We start from the raw sequence: 19,368 nt of genomic DNA on the forward strand, positions 1-19,368 counted from the left end.
AGGTTGGGGTGGTCTCAGCTGACACAGGAGGATGAGGAGCTCACATCCCTCTGGGCTCTCCCTCTTCTGGTCCCATTTCTGGAGCAGATGTTTCATGGAACTGGACAGTGGAAGGCAGACTGGAGTTTGGAGTTTGGGATTTTTTTCCTTCCCAAGAACCACTCAGACACACACACAGAGCTCACTCCATATGAGAGGCATTTACTTTCTTTTCTTAATTCCAGAGCTCCTGTACACAAAGATCCAGAAGTCCCTTTAGCGGCTGAGAAATTGAATCTGAGCTGTGAAAGCTTATAAAGGTCGCGGCTTTCAGTGGCTGGTTCTCCTAACGAGGCTCTCCTTTAGGGAAAAATGAGATTTTGACTCAGATTCTGCTGTCTGAATGGTCACTGTGCTGAGGGTGGCACAGCAGCTGTGGGGACACAGCAGTCCACCCTGGGGCAGGGCTGTGATGGTTTTACCTCAGCTGTGTATTTTGGGAGGTGCTGGAATTAGGCTGGAAGAAACCACATTTCCAGGAGCAAGCACCTCTGAGTTTTTATAGGCTTTAAGTTTTACAGACCCTAAATCCCAGTTCTGGTCCCTAAAACCTGTGCTGCAGTTGAAATCTGGCATTCCAGCTTTTGTTACATCCTTTCCCCCCCCCACCCCTCCTCCTTCTCCGTTTTTAATCTGAGTACAAATTGCTGTCAGCACATCAAGTTCGTGTGCCAGCCGCACTCAGTACACTCTGTTCTCAGCTCTTCAAAAACAAAATCGCTGCAGGCACTGAGAGAACAATAAGTCAGAGCTGCAACCGGAGTGATGTTCCTTCAGTGACTTTTTTTTCTCTGTAATCCAAGAGCGGCTGAACCAGCTGACCCACTCCTGGAAACCCAAGCGGAGCTTTTCTCTCCCCCCTCCCCGTGCTCGGTGTATTTTCTGCACAATTAAAACAGAGCAGAACTATCCTTGGAAGGAAGGATCACAACATCCCCCTGTGCATCCTGTTTTAAAGTGGATCTTCCCATCACTGCTGCATCCCGCAGGGGATGTGGGACCTGGGGGAGCTGCAGTGCTGCTTTTGGGGTCAGGGATTGTGGATCTGTGCTTGCTGGGAACGTGCAGGGAGGTCCACAGTGCTGTGGCTGGGTCACCTGTATTTTAGGGAGAATTTTCCACATTTTTCTGTGCCTAAAAAAGCCAGCCAGCTTGGTTTTGGATAGTGCAAAAGCAGAGGTTGTCCCCGGAGGAGCTGGATTTGGCTTTTGTCCTCATCCCAAGCTGGGTGGGCTCACAGCAGCCTGACTGTGGTCACTGTGCCCCAGTGATAGATACAGGATGTGTCCCAGGGAGCTGGCAAACACCTGGGCATCCTCTGCTTGAGTCCCAGCATGGCTTTGGTGGCAAGAGTGGGGTGACAAGGCAGAGCCTGCTGTCCTGCCCCTACAGTGAGGAGCCCATCCCTGGGTTCTCTTATGACAGCTGGACCTGCCTTTGGAATGGGGGCTGCCAGCTCTGGCTGGCTTGGTCCTTGCCTCTTATCCTAAGGACATCTGTAGGTCTCAGGGAAGGGGATGGACACAGATTTCCTCTATCCCAGACCCTCACAGCTGTTTCTGGTGCCCAGTTTGTCCTGCCCCTCACCTGCCACCACAGCAGGATGCTCAGTGCCCTGCAGCACCGCAGGTTGCATTCTGTTCCCCTCAGGCAAAGGTAAAGCTGATATCTTTGCAAGCTGCAAAACCTTTAGGCACAGTTGTGAATTTTTCCTCTTACAAAGCTTTTTTTTTTTTTTTTTTTCTTGTTTGTTTTGGCTTTTTTTTTCTTTTCTTTTTTTTTTTTTTTTTTCTTTTTAACAGTATGTAGGAGTTCCTTGTGAAATTGCTTTTACTTGATGCCTGCCTGCATGTGTGCATGCAAGCAGAATGCAAAGGCTGTAAAAGTGTCCCCAAAGCCTGGAACGTCTTCAGGTTTGAATAAATAAAGAATAATCTTGCTGTGGAAAGCCAGCCAGGAGTGCCAGGTGGTGAATGTGCCAGGTACCCAGTGTCCGCTCTGGCTGCGCTTCTGCCAGAGTCTGGGGCTGGAACAGCACGGCTCCTGGTTGAAGATTAAAAATAAAAAAGTTTATCTTGTACTTTGAGTTCTCAGAGTCAGGAGAACACGGCCTTGTTTTCGAGGCAGGAGTCAAGGCAGTATAGCACAGTATAGAAGATTTGTAATCACCGTGATAAACTCTGCGTGGCACCGTGCCAGGAGCAATATCCAGTTCCAGTAAGACTTGACTCGTGCACTTGAGTACGAGGGGAACATATTAGTCACGATGTTTATCTGTTGTTTAGTCCTTGCTTAGACGAGATATGCCTGCCTTGCTTTTCAGCAATGTTCCCAAGCCCTCCCCATCCCTCCTCTCCAGGCTGCCCCCAGCCCTGGGTCTTCCCTCTTCCAGACTCTGCTGAATTTGGGGAGAAATGTTTTATAAAGACACTTTGGAGCCCACCTTTCTCCAAGGTTTGGGTGATTCTGGGGTGCCATCCTGCCTCTCTCGCCCCTCTGCAGTTCACCTGGAGGGATTCTGTGGTGGCCAAAGGTTTGACTGCAAAGATGTGAAATTCGTGGTGGGCGAAGGGGAGGACCACGACATCCCCATCGGCATTGACAAGGCCCTGGAGAAGATGCAGAGGGGAGAGCACTGCATCCTCTACCTCAGCCCACGGTGAGGAGCATCTCCACAGGGATGCTGGGTGGGTCTCAGCCTCCAGCTCTTGTGGAAGATGGGGAATCCTGCAAACAGGACTCTCCAGCAGAGAACACCAGCAGGAACAGCAGGAGTGACCAGTGGCATGTAAACAGGAATATTGAGATGCTTTATGAAAACCAGGTGAAAAGGCTTTATCCAAGTGCAGTGTCTGAGATAAAAATGTCTCCCTGAAAATGTCTCCAGCCCTGGAAATGACCAGAGCTGGAGAGAAGCCTGTGTAAAAAATTGGTTTTGATGCAACCAGAAGGAATAATTCCAAATTTATGCATTGTACATCCACAGGGACTTTTGCTCATAGACAGTAACATCACCCTGTCCCCAAAACGTTAGAAAGCTGTGGGTGGCAACCTGGGTCTGCATTTATGGGCAAGCTCTACTGAAAATAAAGTTTTCCCCCTTGTCTGAGTGCCTCCTCCTGCCCTGCAGGTACGGCTTTGGCGAGGCAGGGAAGCCAAAATATGGAATTCAGGGGAACGCAGAGCTGGTGTACGAGGTGACCCTGAAGAGCTTTGAGAAGGTGAGGGCAGAGGTGCTCCAGTCCCTCCCCAGGTCAGGGGAATGTCAGGGCCTGTGTAGCCTCCAGCCTTTGTCCCTGGCGTGGCTGCAGCCCAACCCCTGCTGAAGTGGACACGTCACCGAGGAGCTTCGTGTTCTTAATTTGTTCTTCTCTGTTGGTTTGTTTTATTCTTGTGGCTGAGGTCCAAGGCTGGGTGTCTTATTTGTTCCTAACCTTGTCCTTTTGTACTCTCTTTTTATTTGAATTTTCTTTTTTCTCTTTCCTTTCCCCCCCTCCCTTTTTTTTTCTTCTTTTTTCCTCTTGCCTCTTCTTTTTTCTCCTTTTTTTTTTCCTTTTTTTCTTTTTCTCCTTTTCCTGCTTTTTCTCCCATTTTTCTCTCATTTTTTCTTATTTTCCTTTAATTTTATTCCCCTTTTTCCTCCTTTTTTCCTCTTTTTTTTTTTCCTTTGGGCTGCACAGATAAAAGCTGGTACATCCAGCCAGCCCTGTGGAGTTTGACTGTGCCCATGAGAAAGCTGGGGATGGGATATAGGAGAAATCCATGGGATTTGCACATCCCTGCCTGTGCCATCACTCTGGCTAAAGCAGGGGCAGGAACTATCTCCAGGCTCTGGCACAGGCCTGATGAGCCCTGAGTGTGACCACACTGTCCCAGAGAGTGGCACAGCCCGGCTGGGGCAGGGGAGGCTGCTCTGCTCCACTGGGAGTGCTCCAAGTGTTCCTTTGCAGGCCAAGGAGTCATGGGAGATGGACACCAAGGAGAAGCTGGAGCAGGCAGCTGTGGTCAAGGAGAAGGGCACGATGTACTTCAAGGTTTGTCAACGCTGGGGTGGCAGAGGAGGGGAGCTGGGACTGAATTTAGCAGCCATCAGTGTCAGAGAAGCCCTGTGCCCCCAGATGGGGCTGGGGAAGGCGAGTCCTGCCCTCCCTCTGCCTTTTTCTCACCCCTTGATACTCCCTGAGATATCTCATCCTTTCCCAGCATTGCCTTGGCTCTGTGTGCTCCCTGCAGAACAGAACAGGACAGCAGATCAAACCCTTCCCAGACCAGGGCCATTGCTGAGGGGCTTTGCATTCCCTTTCCCAAAGTCCCAAAAGGGGCTTTGCATTCCCTTTCCCAGCTGGGGCATCCCAGCTCCCCATGTTCTGACTCAGCTTTTCCCAAACCTGCTGCTTCTGTAGGAGTTGGGATCCCCCTCCTTTCCTGTATTTATTGAACACTCCACATTACACTTGTCACCTGCTCACGGGGTCATTCCAGGGGCAGACTGAACCTCTTTTTTTCTTTTTTTTCAGGAAGGCAAATACCTACAGGCAGTGATTCAGTATGGGAAGATTGTGTCCTGGCTGGAAATGGAGTATGGCTTGTCTGAGAAGGAGTCTAAAGCCTCTGAGTCCTTCCTGCTGGCTGCCTTCCTCAACCTGGCCATGTGCTACCTGAAGCTGCGGGAGTACGCCAAGGCCGTCGAGTGCTGTGACAAGGTAGAGCTGCACTGATGCTGTCCCACCTGGGTCTCCAGAAGCTGAAGCCAGACAAAATTAAGGGAATAAAAAGCAGTTTTATTTATTGAAGGGCCTTAAGGTACATTTCAGGCAGCCAAAGCCCCCCCACAAGGGGCTACACCCCAAAAAAATGGATGGTGGGGTTTTCACACTTTTATGACTTTGGTCCTTTTGCATGTTGGGGGTTAATCTTTCAATTACATCTTCAGGTAATGAAGTAATTTGCCCCAAGTTTGCTCCCCTCAACTCATTTTTGTTTACATTTCTTGAGGCCTGAGATAGTGAGGTGCCCTTGATTCTCAGGCCTGGAGAGGAATTGTTTTGTCTGACCACAATGGGGAAAGCAGTAGCTTGGGCTGTATATGGAGTTTAGAGTTATGCACTAAAGAACTGCAGGATTACAAATATATGAAAAATATAAAAGCTAAAATCCTAAGGCATCAGCACGAGCCTGGGGGATGCAGCATCCTCTTCTCCTCCATGTTCTTGTTGGGAGTTTAGTGGGTTTTTTTTAAAATTCCTTGTCATATAAGAAGGAATTTCCAAACAGCAGTGGGATGGTGACTTGACTTGCCTTCTGCACTTGGAGGTCCCTGTGGATGCTGAGTGCTCAGACTGCAGGACCACGAGAGCTTTAGGGCTTCAAAATCCACCTGGGCATGCATTGACAGCAGCTTTTCTTCCAAACCAGATCCATGTGGATGGATCTGTGTAGACTGAGGACCTTTGGATGCTGGTTGGGTCTGGCCAGGCTGGGGCTGGGCACTGAGTTCTGCTCTGGGTGTGACACAGGCAAGTTCTGTGGAGCTGCAGCAGATTTCCAAGTCCACCAAGGAGTGGGATGGGGCTTTCCCATTCCCTAAAAGATCTTTGACCTTGTCTTTGTCAGGGAATTCTGAATTCTTTTATAAAAGGCTTAGATTTAAGCATCTTGCATATGTGAAATATATGGGATATTTGTGTTAATCTGAAAGGTAAATCATACCTGAGGTGTATATATGGCTTTTACTAAAGGAAAATAATATCATTGCTAAAACAGGGAGACAAAAGGGCTTGGATTTAGTCTTTACACTTGATCTCTTGCCTGTGGGTTTGTCTCCCACTGACTGCCACACTCAGGGGTATTTTAAACAAGGAGAGATAATAAAACTATATTAATGATCTCCCAACTGCTGATGGAGATGAGGCAATTTTTGTTGAGCAAGATGCAAGTGCTCTGGAGATTTGAAGCCACCTTGTCCTAATTTTGACAGATTTATTGAGGCTTCAGCTGTAGGGAATCCCTTGGGGGGGCTCTGAGACATTAACACAGACCCTGTGTGTGTTTCCAGGCTCTGGGGTTGGACCAGGACAACGAGAAAGGCTTGTACAGGAGGGGTGAAGCCAGGTTATTGATGAACGAGTTCGAGCTGGCCAAATGTGACTTTCAAAAAGTGCTGGAAGTGAATCCACAGAACAAAGCAGCAAAATCCCAGATCTCCGTGTGCCAGAAGAAAACAAAGGAGCACAACGAGCGGGACAGGAGGATCTACGCCAACATGTTCACAAAGTTTGCAGAGAGGGATGCAAAGGTGAGTCTTGCTCATTTTTGGCCATCCAGGGTTGGGCTGAGGGATGCTCAGCAGGTTATTGTGATGAGAAGAGATGGGTTAAACCAAATTAAATTATAGATCAGGTTGAGGATGGAGGGATAGAGCCTCCATAGTGTTTTACTTCTTGGTTTCTCTCATGCAAAGGCTGCCATCAGGTGCTCTGTCAGCAGTGAAAGCACTTGCAGTGTGGGCTGATAACATTGGTATTTCATTTTGCTGCTCCTAGCTAGTGATTGTTGATGAACTCCTGGTTGCCAGTAAAATGAAGTATCATTCCATCTCTGGCAGGGGTATTTTGAGACATGATAGTGTGGATTTCCTGAAGCTGGTAAGGCAATACCTGCTCCTCTGCCTGAGTGGAGAGATCACTGTCTCAGAACAGGCTCTCATCCAAAATTCCACTGAACAAAACCCGGTGTACTGTAATGAGAGAGGACACAGCTTTGCAAGCCATCTGTGTGGGTCATTTTTAGTATAATCTCTTCTGAAGTGGTGTCTGGAGGTTGAGGCAGTGGATTAAGTGACTGGTGCAGCCCCTGGGGAGCAGAGTGCCAGGGCAACCAGCTTGGGCAAGGAGCAGGGCCAACCTGACCAGCTGCTGCTGTTTGGCTTGTGTGGTCAGCTGTGATGGGCACAGTCACTGCTGGAGCAGGCAAAAGGCTCCCCTGTGCCTGAGTGCTCCTCTCCTGCACCCTCTTGATGGGCTGCACCCATGGCTCAGTCCTGTATCTCCACTCTGACACTGCTGCCTTACCTCCTCATCCCTCTCTTCCCTGCCCATCCATCCATCCATCCATCCATTCTCACTCTGTGTCAGCACTCTGCTTCTGGTGAGGTGGGTCACATCATTCCCAGGGGTCCCACACCTTCCCCAAAAGCTGCCTGAGCTGGTGAGCTTTAACCTCTACCAGCCACTGAGTCAGGGAAACTGAACCCTCCAATGTGAGCTGCACATGGGGCACAGGGGAGTTGTAGGGGGCAATTTTGCCTCTCCCCTTCCAGGCTGGACTGCCTGTGCCTATTCCCAGAATCCCTGTTATTTGCCTCCCCCTTCCCTCTCCCTTTTCCAACTCAGCGTGTTTTATTTGCTGTTTGGCAGGAGGCAGCCAGCAAAACTGGTGTGGGAAAAACAGCAGAGAAGGCGGCTTGTGACAAAGGACCGAAAACTCCTGGTGCTGAAGGTGAAGAGGCTGAAGGACATGTATGATGGAGGAGGAGGGGATGGGATAACCTCCTGCCCTCAGCCCACACTGAAAAAGGTTGCTGCCAAACCTTGGGACTTGCCAGTGTTTTCTTGTAAAGCTTGTTACAGTTTGTGTGATCGTGGAAGCAAAAAGCACCTTGCAAAGAAAAGCGACCCCGTCCCACCACCCTGGGGGCAGAGCAGGAGTGGCAGGACACCATGGGACCACCACACATGGAACAAACAGCATTTCAACAGCAGGAAAAAAGAAAAAAAAATATTATAATGATAAATTAAAACTCTTGGCTCCTGGGAGGTTTCCGTAGACAGCTTGTTCCAGCTCCCTTAGGCTTTGTGTCCTTTCTGAGCACAGCATCCTCTGAGAGGAGCTGGGATGTGGGACATGCCCCTTGAAAACTGCAGTGGTTGTTCTGCTCTGGTTGTCCCAGCACAGCCCCAGGGGCAGGGATTTGCTTTGTCTCCTGCTGACTCCTTGCCTGTGGCCAGAGGGGTTGTAGGGCAGAGCCAGGATGAGAACCCACATTGGCCTCTGCTGCAGCCCCTGGGTGCAAGGGACATCATTAGTCTTTAAAGCACTGTTTGGAAAGGGGGGCACACACAGATTTTACCTTCTGAAGGAGCTGGTTCCTGTTTCTTTAGAGAGCAAAAGCCTGTCCAGCTTTGCAGGTGCTCAACCCACAGCCTGCACCCCATCCCTTGGCTCCTGGCTTTAGATGGGAGTTTTATTGCTTTTATTGGGATCTGTACATGAGGAGAATAAAAGAGCAGGTTGATGTGGTTCAGAAAAGCAAGTGGCTGGGTGTGAGCTGGTGCCATGGGTTTGTCACTGAGCAGCTTTCCCATGGTGAGGGGGGTCCCGGGTGCATCGTGTCCCTGCACCGGAGCTGCTGCTGCCTCCTCAGCCACCAGCCCTCTCCATCCTAAAGGGACACTGTCACTACCCCACGAGAACAGCTTTCCAGTTGTTATTTTTCCTGTCTCTATAATAATACCTCTTTTGGAGCTTGAAAATAAACAACTGAAAGAAAAAGGAAAAAAAAAAAAAAAAAAAAAAGTATTCTTTCTCTGGATCCTGCTCAGCAAAGGGGGTGGCTGTGGGGAGGATGGGTGTGTACTTCTCTTGGGGGAAGATGCCCCAGCAGTTGAGGAATTATTGGTGTCTCCAAGAACTGGTGCTGCCCCTTTTTATCAGTGCCATTGATCTCTGGAGAGTCAGCAATCCATGCTTTGGACATGCCTGGCTGGGGGATGCTCTCTGGGGGTCTCAGCTGTTTTTCCAGCCTGGAAGGTTTATCCTTATTTTTTCCCCACCCTCCAGTGTATTCTTTTGGGAGGGGATTTCCTGAGGGTCAGCTGGGTGGGTGTAAGAGTCATTTGTGCCCCTTGACTGAGGGTGGAGAGAGAACAGAAAGCTGAGCCAGTGGGGTATTAGGACTGCCCATCCCTCTTTTATACTGCCCCCTGCCCCACAATCTTGGGAGACTAAGCCAAATTTGGTTAAAATTCCTCTTCTCTAGTCCCATCAAGTGGTACCTGAATCATCATTTCCCAAACCTGTCTGTTTTCCCACCTGCAGCAGTGGCACAGAATCCACGTGGCTGCTCCAGCTGCTCATCCAGGGTTTGGGTTTTCTACCTCCATGGGATGCACCTCCCTGGAGGCTGCTGTGAGACCCAGGGCCTCTGCAAAACGTGGGCTTTTCATTTTTTTCTTGCAGGGCAAAAAAGTCCTTTGAGGGCAGCCCAAGCCACATTTTCCATAGGAAACAATCTCTACAGAAAAAAAAACCCCAAAACACAAAAAACCAACTTGCTCTGCTGTTTCTGGGCTTGCTCCCCATTTTTAAGCACATTTTTGGTTTATTTTGGCTTGGTGCTTTTCTCTCCCTGGGGAGAGAAATTGAACTTGTGCGGGTGATGAGATGAGGTCTGGAGATGAAAGGGAGACCAGGAGGGTTTTGCAGGGAGGATTAAGAAGTTCCCGCTGCTGGTGGGTCTCGGTGTGCAGAGCTCAAATGCCATCTAGTGGCACCAAGCACGGGCTGGGGCTTTTGGGGGGACAGTGTTGGCCTGGGCAAGGCCAAGGCTCTGCTGGGGACACTGGGGACACTTGGCCTGTCTGGCTTTGCAACCCAACACCATCCGTGGGGGCCTCTGAGGAGGAATATTCAGAGTTCAATGTTAAGTGGTGTAATAAGGAGGTGAGGCATGAGCAGGAGGTTATGAAACACTTCCAAAGAGACCTCAGGACATGGGACAGGGGTCAGAGCAGGGCAGTGGTCAGTTCAGAAACCCTTAGCACCACTCAGAGTGAGGGATGCTGCCCTCCCCTGCATGAGCTCACACCAAACAGCCCAAATCCTGCTCTTCACTCACCAAGACATTTCTGGGTGAAAAACAAAGACACCCAGGGAGGATAACCCTCAACACAGTCAGAGAGCAGCTCCTCTGCCCACTGGAGTGAGTGTCTGTGCTGTGCCAGGGACCCCAACCAGCCAGGGGGGAACCTGTGCACCCCAAAAAGGCACTGGGGGTCTGTCTGACCCCCCTGCATTCCTGCAGAGCCCCCTTTTCCTGTGATTACTCCCCTGTCAGCTGCTCTCCCGGCAAGCCTGGCTGCCAGCCCCTGAAATCCTATTAACCGAGTTTCAGGGAGAAATAAAGTTAATCACCTCCTCCACCTGCTCTTCCTCCTTTCCCTTCTCCTCCTCCCACCACAGAGACTTGCGGAGGCGGCCGAGCCGATGCTGTGAGGCCTCTCTGGCTCTTGTGGCTGGGACTGAGCCCATGGCCCTGGCCCTGGGCTGGTAGGGGCTGTGGGGCCGGGGAGTGGAGCAGGGCAGGGCAGCCCAGCCTGGAGCCAGAGCGATGCCGCTACAAACAGAGATCCTGCGCGAGGTCTGGGCTGCCGACAGGTCAGTGATGGTGGGCAGGGTGGGATCTGCGGGGTGGGTGATGTGCTGGATGCCCCCAGTGATTTCTCCTCTCCTCCAGTGCTTTTTTCCCCTCCTATTTTCAGTTTAAATGCAATTTTTAGTGAGCAGCTTTATCAGTTTTTTTTATTTTTTTTTTCTTTGGGGGTTGGTGGGATAATGCTCATTGGCTTACAGAGATCAAAGGTGTTTGTTTAGAGGGGGATCCCCAAATTCAGCTCCTTGTTGTCCCCCTTAGCCAAGGCAAACCCTGTCCTGTGCTCCCTGTTAGGAAAGATGATGTCAGACAAGCTCAACCCAGTCCAGATAGGGGGAAAATGCTGCTGGAACCAAATGAAAGATTGATGTTTCCCCCTTTACCAAAAATCGGGGCAATCTCGTGCCCCCAGGGTCTGTGGAGGGTTGAAAGCTCTCACCCTTTTGGTTTCTGTGCCCCACAGCCCCAGTGAAGAGCCGGGGAGCCCCCAGCACAAGCCCAAACAGGTGAGAAAAAATCCTTCCCCTCCATCCCATGTGCCACCATCCCCTGCTGTGGGCTGTCCCCAAGGGCTGGGGACATCAGAGACCCTCAAACCCCGGAGTCCACACCAAGGCCGATTTGGGGCTGGTTGGGCTGTTCTATTGGGGTGTGGCAGCCTGTGAGGGTGTGAGATTTTTGGGAACTGCCTCCAGAGCAGGTGGGCAGAGAAAATTCCACAGCCCTCCCTTCTTTTTGCATCTTTCTGAATCCCCTCTCCATCTCTTTGAAGCACCTCATGAGGAGGGTTCCTAGTTCTTAAATAACAATTTAATTAAGCCCCTCAGTTAAGCTGTAAACTGTGACTCACTTTCCCCAGGCCGTGACCCCAAAAGCCAGATCCCCCTCCCCTGCATTTCTGAACAACCCCCAGGTGCCCCCCAGCCTTGGAAGGGTCTCAGGGGTGATTTCATCCACCACCCAATTTAATTTTTAATCAGCAGCTCCTCCTTGAAGGGCTTTGTGAAGTAAGGGAGTGGTTGCCCACCCTGCAGCTGCTTAAGGGATTAGGGGGTGCAAAGGAGCTTTTCCGTGTGAGCTCATGACACGGAAGAAAGCAGCCACTTCCCAGCTTCACCATGGACCCCCAGCTCCCCCTCCCCAAATTCCCAGTCCTGGGATCCCACTGGGATCCATCAGGATTCCCACCTTTTGCAAAACACCTTCACACCCTGCCCTGGAGCATGTGGGAGAAGTGAAACCCCAGCAAAGGAGGAAGATGCTCTGTCGGGCAGAGGAAGAAGCCTCGGTGCATCTGGATTTGCTGAGATCACTTTCTGAGAGGCCTGAGCTGACACCCACTCCCCAAATACCTCCTGTGCAGAGCCAAGTGCTGACCCACATGCTCCGTATTTGGTAAATCGGGGTTATTTATAGCCCCAGCTATAACCGGGATTAGGTGTGCTGTGCCTAATCCTCCTGCTTCCCTGCTCCTGCTGACCTCCTTGCCATCCAGGGGAGCTTCTTGTGGGGGTGAGAGGAGATGGAGGAGAGAGGCCAGGCTGTCTGTCCATCCCTGTGTCCCCTGTCCCAGCTCAGAGTGGCCATCAGTGCCCAGAGTGGCTCCCCATGGCCACAGTGTCATTTGTCCCTCTGTGCTGACACAGCATCACAGCATCATCATCATCATCATCATCATCACATCCTCATCTCCAGGGCTGTCCCAGGGCAGGTGTTCTGTCTGTCTGTCTGCTAACAGACCTTTCTGTTTTCCTCCCTCTGCTTTCCTCGGGGGCTGCCCCATGGTAAGTCACCCACTGGAAGGTGTCTGTGTGTCCCTGTCCCGGGGCCTGTCCCTTGTTCCTGTGCTGGGCCAGGGAATCCCGGCTGTATTTCTGAAAGGGACCCAGTGCTGCATCAGCAGGGGTTGCCTGACAAAGGGAAAAGGTGTTTAAGGCTCCACCACCTCTGCAGCGCCACCCATGAGGGCAGAAGCTGAAGAAGAAGAGGCAGGAGCCCGGGCTGGAGGCCGAGGCCAAACCACGGCGGCCGCGGGTGAAGAAGCCGAGCGAGGCAGGGGCTGCAGAGGAGCCCCCAGCCCCGGCACAGGGTGAGCACAGATCCCCCACAGCTCCCCTGGAAATGGGGAAATGGGGTGCCCCGTCCTGCCCCCAGGCGCTCTGCAGCGTGGGCATCCCTTGAAACGCGCAGGGGTGAAGAAGGTGAGGAAGAAAAAGGAGGAGAAGGGGGAGGAGGAGAGCGACAAGGACCCCTCCTCCAAACTCACCAAGGAGCCTCGGAAGAAGAAGGAAAGCCTGGCTCATCGCTCCCAAGCGGCCAAGGGCTCCAAGAAGCCACAAGGTGCGGGGGCAACACCCACCCCTCTGCAGGCACCTCGTGTGCCCTGTGCCATGTCCTGGTGATGCTCCAGTGCCTGCTGGGGCTCTGCTGGGGCTCTGCGGGGGCTCTGCTGGGGCTCTGCTCGGGCTCTGCACATCCCCAGGAGGGCTTTTTGCCTAAAACCCAGTTACGCACCTGGGAGAAATGGGGATGTGGCAGGAAAACTGCGCTCACCGCCTTGGTCGGGGAGTTGGTATGGAGAGGGGAAAGGGGGAAGAAGAGGGAGGTGACACACTCCCTGGGAAGGTGGCACTTAGGGAGGTGACACACTCCCTGGGAAGGTGGCACTTATGTCCCTGGACATTTCTCCGGGGCGAAAAGCGGCTCCGCACGGCCAGGCTGAGGCCGCGAGAGGGCGCTGTGGGTGCGCCCGCAGTGCCCGGCGCTGGACGCGTCCCCTCGGCCACCGCCACCCCAGGGTGACAACACGAGCGCCCACCCCGGGGTGACACCATGAGCGCCCACCCCGGGGTGACAACACGAGCGCCCACCCCGGGGTGACACCATGAGCGCCCACCCGGCCGCTGCCACCCAGGGAAGGTCCCTCCTCGCCCACCGCGGGGCTGGGGTCCCCCGTGTTGGCTGATGCCGTGGTCACCCCTGGGCAGAGCCGGCTGAGGATGAGGATGAGGAGGAAGAGGAGGAAGAGGTGGAGAATAAAAACCCGCCGAAAAAGCTTAAGAAGAAACTTCCCAAAGAGCCTCTCTCAGGCGGGGGGGAGAAGAAGCTGAAGGCGAAGGGTGAGTGCCCGAAGGACAGGGATGGCTTGAGCCCAGCTCTGTTGCCACTGGCATCTGTCCTTGCTGGGAGGAGGGAAGTGCCTTGCACCTCATCCCTGTCACTGTCCCGGGGGGCTCAGGGGGCTGCATGGCCCCTCCCCATGCGATCTCCCCCCAGCTCAGCCCTTTCTGCTGCTCCTTGTCACCTCTTGTCCCCATCACTGCCCATCCCCCTGTCTGGCTGGTCATCAGCTCCCCTGTCCCAGCAGAAGACAAGAGTGACCCTGAGAGCAAAGCCAAATCTGCCAAAAGCACCAAGAAGGAGCCAATGTCCGTGTTCCAGGTGAAGAAAGAGAAGAAAAGCAAGAAGAAAGGTATGGGACGAGCAGGAGGGGGTGGCAGCCAGTCCTGCTGCCTGATGGCATCACCCTGAGCCAGCAGCACCCAGTGTTGTGTCACCATGTCCCCTGTGTCACTCACAGCTGCCACCAGCAGTGATGAAGAGGATGATTCCGACTCCAGCACCAAACCCATTAGGTCAGAGAAGAAGAAAAACCCAGCATCCCTCTTTCAGACTGGTGGGGACCCCCCAAAAGAGAAAAAATCCAAAAAGAAAGGTGAGAGCCTGGCAGTGGTGGGTTCTGGCAGGGCTTCTGGGGGTGCAGTGAGTTTGGCCATGGAGAGGAGGTTACAATCACTGATGTTGGCACAGATCTATGCTGAGCTTGATTTGGGGGCTCAGTGGAGTCAGGATCTTCCCCCCTCTGTGCCCCTTCCTGTTCCTGCCCGCAGTTCCTCCCAAAGGGGCTGAGAGTGAGGAGGAGACCCCGGAGACCCAGCAGAAAAACTCCAACAAGAAGGGGAAAGCAAAGAAATCAAAGAAGGTACAAAAGACCCCTCAGAGCCATGGGGATCCCCTCAGGGTGGGTCAGAAGGTTTGCAGCATCCCCCAGTGAGGCCCACCAGAGTGTCCCCAAAGCCACCAACTGCAGAGCCCAGGGGGGATGGATGGCAAGGAGCAATTATCTGGGGAAAGAGGGGGGCTCTGGGGTCACCATCCCCTCTCACCCAGCAGCAGAAGGAGGAGAGGCCCCCATCCCCTGTCATCGAGGTGGACAACCTGGAGGAGTTTGTGCTGCAGCCGGCGCCGCAGGGAGTGACCGTCAAGTGCCGGGTGACACGGGACAAGAGGGGCATGGACAGGGGGCTTTACCCCACCTATTACCTCCACTTGGACAATGACAAGAAGGTGATTTGGGGTGGGGGCATAGAGACCCCCTGGGGCTCTGCTCATCCCAGGGAGCACCCTCAGGGTTTGGGGGGAGGCTCTCCTGCATCCCCCTGTGCTGGTGTGTCCTGAATGAGGCTGCTCCCCCTCCTGCAATTCCTCCAGGAAATGCCCCTGGGATGATGAGCAAACAGTGGCTAGAGAGCCGTGCTAAAGCTGGGCTGGTTTCAGCCCCTCCTGCCCTGTAATGGATCTTGGGCATCATCTTCATGACTTGCTCGAGGTCATGGCAGTGACTTGTTGGGGACAGCAGTGATGATGGCAGTGACAATGTCCCATTCCCACATGGTCCCATTCCTCCACCAGGTGTTCCTCCTTGCTGGGAGGAAGCGTAAGAAGAGCAAAACCTCCAACTACCTCATCTCCATCGACCCCACAGACCTGTCACGGGGTGGAGACAACTTCATCGGGAAGCTGAGGTAGGAGCAGAGGTGGCACCCCAGTTTGGTGGCACCCCATTTCTGCAGCACCCTTTTCCCACCCCATGGCTTACAGGCTGTCCCAAGCTGTGGCTGAGGCAGACAGGAGGCTAAACTCAGCTGTGTCTGACCTGAGGAGTGGTGGGGGGCTGAGAGGGGAAAACAAGCTTGGCCGGTTCCTCACAGCAGACAGGTCACAGCTAGAAAAGGCACCTGGCAAGTCCCAGCCTGCACTGCCAGCAGCCACACAGCAGTGCTGGGGGTCCCCATGGTGGCAGCACCCCCTAATTTAGAGATTCCTTGAACCTGAGAAAATCGCTGGAGAGTGGGAAGGTCAGCAGTGGTGGGGTGCAACACCAGGGGTTTGCAGCCAGAACAAAACCAAGGCTGTGCCTGGAGAGGGGTCACAGAGGGGGTGGAGGGGCCTCAGTGGCATCAGCCACTCCCACCCTTGGCTGCAGATCCAACCTGATGGGCACGAGGTTCACCGTGTTCGACAACGGCGCCAACCCCGACAGGGCCAACGCCGACTGGTCCAACGTGCGGCAGGAGCTCTCGGCCGTGGTCTATGTAAGAACAGCCCCTTCCCGCCTCCCACCCCTCCACTGGGGCCTGCAGAGGTGTGGGATGGGCTGCAGGCACCCCTGAGCCCTTGTTCAGCCCCCATGAGAGGCTGTAACCTGCAGTGGTTGGTGGTTTCAAAGACAGGGCTTCTCTTGCAGGAGACCAATGTTTTAGGGTTCAAAGGCCCCCGGAAGATGACTGTCATCATCCCTGGGATGAATGCTGACTGTGAGAGGGTGCCCATCCGGCCCCGGAATGTAAGTCAGAGGAACTCCCTGGGAGCTGGGTTTGCTGAGCACCACCTTGGATTTTACCCATCTTGGGGCATGGAGAGGCTTTCAGATATCCCTGAAATTCAAGGTGTCCCTGGGAGGTGGGAGACATGGTGTCTGTCTTTTTCTCCATGAGAGATCCCATTTCCAGCTGGGTACTGCTACAGAGCATGCCCTGGGAAAGCCACAGGAGGTGGCAGAGCTCTGGAGGGGTCACCCCAACTCTGCTCCACTCCCTCTTTGCCCCTCCCCAGGACAATGACGGCCTCCTGATGCGATGGCAGAACAGGAACATGGACAATGTCATCGAGCTGCACAACAAAGCCCCAGTGTGGAACGACGAGACCCAATCCTACGTCCTCAATTTCCACGGCCGGGTCACCCACGCCTCCGTCAAAAATTTCCAGATCGTGCACAGCAGTGACCGTAAGCTGGGGCAGGAGTGGGATGGGACAGGGGACAGGGTGGGGGAGCACTGCCCCACGAGATGGCCCCAGGACCCACTGGTTTTGATGAGGTTTAGTTTTTTCATGCTCTGGGGTCCTCCCTGCCTTTGCTGGAGCTGGGATGAAGCTGGACAGGCACCCTGCAGGAGCTGCTGGTGTTGGCAGGGGCAGAGTGTGGGGTTCCTATTGCCAGGCAGATTTAGGGCAAGGACAGATCCTGTGGGGTGCTGAACCCCCATCACACCACAGCCCAGAGCATTGTCCCCAGCACACACCCCACACTGCTGGCACTCTGGAGTGCACTGTGCCTCGGGGACAGTCCCTCAGGGATGGCAGCAGCTCTGTCTGGATGTGGCTGCTCGTCACCTGTCCGGCGCAGTCAGAAGCCCTTGGCCTCCGGGGTGTTGGGTTACGGGACAGAAAAAGCCTCTTGAGGGCCCCTGGTTATTTTTACAGATTTCCTGTCACCCGCCCTCCAGCAGCAACGATCCCACAGTCCGGGGAGGGGGTGGGGATAGGGTGAGTGGGGTCCCTGTCCCTTTGGGGGGCTGTGGCACCCAGGGAGGAGGGTGCTGGAGGGACCAGAGGGTGCCACACTCCACACAATGTGAAAATTCTGCTTTTTGCTGTCTGTGCTGCAGTACCACACAGGAGTCACAGGCCGAGTTTGGGTTGGGGCTGCGTGGGCAGCTCGTTTGGGACTCTGCTGCGTGGGCTTGGTGGGGAAAGGCCGGCTGGGAGCACAGGTGACACCCCTGGCTCGCCCTCTCTCCCGCAGCTGACTACATCGTGATGCAGTTTGGGCGTGTGGCAGACGACGCCTTCACCATGGACTACAACTACCCCCTGTGTGCCGTGCAGGCCTTTGCCATCGCCCTCTCCAGCTTCGATGGGAAGCTGGCCTGTGAATAGCACCTGCACCGGGGCTGCCTCGCAGTGCCCGGAGGATGCTCCTGCATCCCTGTCCTGTTCCGCTCCCTGCGTTTCCACCTTCTTGCAGTCACACTTGTTCCTGGGGTGGTTCAAGGCACTATTTGGTGCTCTCTGAGTGCTGTGGGATGCTCACCCAGCTGTAGCCACTCCCTCCTGGCAAATTCGGGGCAAATTGCTGGGTTGGGGTGATGGCAGAGCCAGGCTGGAGGTATATTCATATTCAGCAGATGAGGCTGACTGCAATCCCTGTCTCATCCCTTTGGACTTGGATCCTGGAAACTCATCCCCCCAGCTTTCTTTTTGTTTTGAGGCTATTTGGGGCTATTTGTTTTTTTCTTATTTTGGTTTGTTTGGGGAGGTTTTTTTTTTTGTTGGTTTTGTTATGGTTTGTATCTTTATGCTCAGTCTCCCAGTGAGAAGGGGGTAGGGTGGTGTTTCACTTTGTGTTTCCTCATCCCTGCTCACATCCAGGTGGGCTCTGCCTAAACTCCCAGCTAAAGACCCCCACCCCACCTCCTTGCCCACACAAAGCCCCTCTTTTGCTCCATTTTGCCCTGCTGGGGGTGAATGGCTGATGCCCACGGTGTGTTTGTACCCACTGGGTCTCACCACCTCACTGGCCAGAAAATGCTGGGGATTTGGGTCCCTAAGAAGCAGCCTGGCACCGCCAGCTCACAGGCACGTGTCCAGGGGTGACAGTGCCAGCAGAGGAGGGCTGGCAGGCACGTGAGGCAGAGCTTGCATTGCTGGCAGGTGGCCCAGCTGGGTCAATGCTGCCAGGAGAGACCTGGAAGAGAAAACTCTGGGTGCACCAGGAAGCAGTGGAGTGACTCATGAGGTGTGGTGCGGTGCTGAGTCACGCTCAGCACCCAGACGGGCCCTGCTGAGCTCTCTGTGCCCTCCACTCTCTCTGCCCCTTTATTCTGTGACCCCCCTCCTCCAGACCTCACTGCCCCAGGTGTCCCCAGAGCTGCCTCACTGGTGCTCTCTGTTCATGACAGGTGGTGGACAGGAGGTGCCATCCCGTCTCAGGCTGGTGGGGAGCTGCAGGGAGTCATTGGGAAGGGGAGATGCTGAGGAGAGGAGCTCACTGGGAGCAGGACAGCTCATGTCCCCAATTTCACCAGTTACGGGGTGAGGATTTGGCTGCACAAACAGTCAGATCAGATTTGTCTGATTCATTCAGTGGTGAGAAAAATGGTGACATGCCAAGGAGCCCAGAAACACTGTCCTCAGCTCTCTGGTGCTTCTCTCACCTGCTCACTCACTGACTGCAGAACCATGTGGGATTCCCCTCCCAGGACACAAAGAGGCTGTTCCCCCATTCTGGGGGTGATATAAACCCCTCAAGTTAATGCAGCTGAAAGTCAACTGCAGCAGGAAGGCTGAGGAGCAGATAGATGGGATGGATGTGGTTGTGCAAGAGGGATGCTCACCCTCTCTGGGCAGTGTCGCAACATCACCATGGCCTGGCCTGTCTGTGTGTAGGTGAGGACAGATGACAGTGACAGGGGGACCATGAGCCACTGCTGGACCACTGGTGAACATCTGCCCCAGTGGCTTTGCAGATGGGAGTGGAGATTTTCCCCAGCTCTATCAATCTGAGCTTCAATAGTTCACGGGCAGATGCTCATGGTGGGGCAGGCAGAGATGGACAGCTTGGGGCCAAGCCAGCCCATGTGAGACATCATCCATTACCCATGCAGCAATCTCAGAGAACATCTTGTGAGCTAAAGGGAGAACAAGCCACAGCAGTTTGGGGCCAGCCTCCCTGGCGAAGTATGGCCAGCAAATGTGGGGAAAGCAAGAGCTTTCTGCCCAAATCCAGCCACAAACCCAACATCTGTTTGAAATCGGGACGAGCTCAGCTAACGGTTGAG

General features: G+C 53.7%; 2 protein-coding genes across 2 annotated transcripts; both read left to right on the top strand.

The window, feature by feature from the left end:
- The first annotated feature begins 2,132 nt into the window (after positions 1-2,132).
- Positions 2,133-7,683, top strand: FKBP5 (FKBP prolyl isomerase 5). Its single transcript, XM_083878629.1, has 7 exons — positions 2,133-2,256; positions 2,542-2,698; positions 3,170-3,260; positions 3,990-4,073; positions 4,557-4,742; positions 6,095-6,334; positions 7,455-7,683. The coding sequence occupies exons 2-7, from the start codon at positions 2,658-2,660 to the stop codon at positions 7,560-7,562; spliced, it is 750 nt and encodes a 249-aa protein (XP_083734755.1). The 5' UTR covers positions 2,133-2,256; positions 2,542-2,657; the 3' UTR covers positions 7,563-7,683.
- A 2,624-nt stretch (positions 7,684-10,307) lies between these two features.
- On the top strand, positions 10,308-17,467 carry TULP1 (TUB like protein 1; the record flags this gene model as incomplete). Its single annotated transcript, XM_083878653.1, is given in 16 exon segments — positions 10,308-10,473; positions 10,932-10,974; positions 12,422-12,430; positions 12,434-12,557; positions 12,659-12,808; positions 13,456-13,591; positions 13,745-13,791; positions 13,794-13,940; positions 14,049-14,183; positions 14,359-14,450; positions 14,642-14,815; positions 15,161-15,273; positions 15,735-15,843; positions 15,996-16,094; positions 16,364-16,535; positions 17,334-17,467. Coding segments are annotated over 16 exon segments (1,731 nt in total). The 5' UTR covers positions 10,308-10,426.
- Between the last annotated feature and the right edge of the window lie 1,901 nt (positions 17,468-19,368).

Source organism: Zosterops lateralis (genome assembly GCF_965231275.1).
Source record: "Zosterops lateralis genome assembly, chromosome: 26".
Lineage (NCBI taxonomy): Eukaryota > Metazoa > Chordata > Aves > Passeriformes > Zosteropidae > Zosterops > Zosterops lateralis.

Bases quoted from the DNA above. Each gene is read 5' to 3' on its own strand.
- FKBP5 (XM_083878629.1), top strand. From the start codon at position 2,658: ATGCAGAGGGGAGAGCACTGCATCCTCTACCTCAGCCCACG. The intron at 2,699-3,169 runs GTGAGGAGCATC...CCTGCCCTGCAG, and splicing joins ATCCTCTACCTCAGCCCACG to GTACGGCTTTGGCGAGGCAG. The intron at 6,335-7,454 runs GTGAGTCTTGCT...GCTGTTTGGCAG, and splicing joins TTGCAGAGAGGGATGCAAAG to GAGGCAGCCAGCAAAACTGG.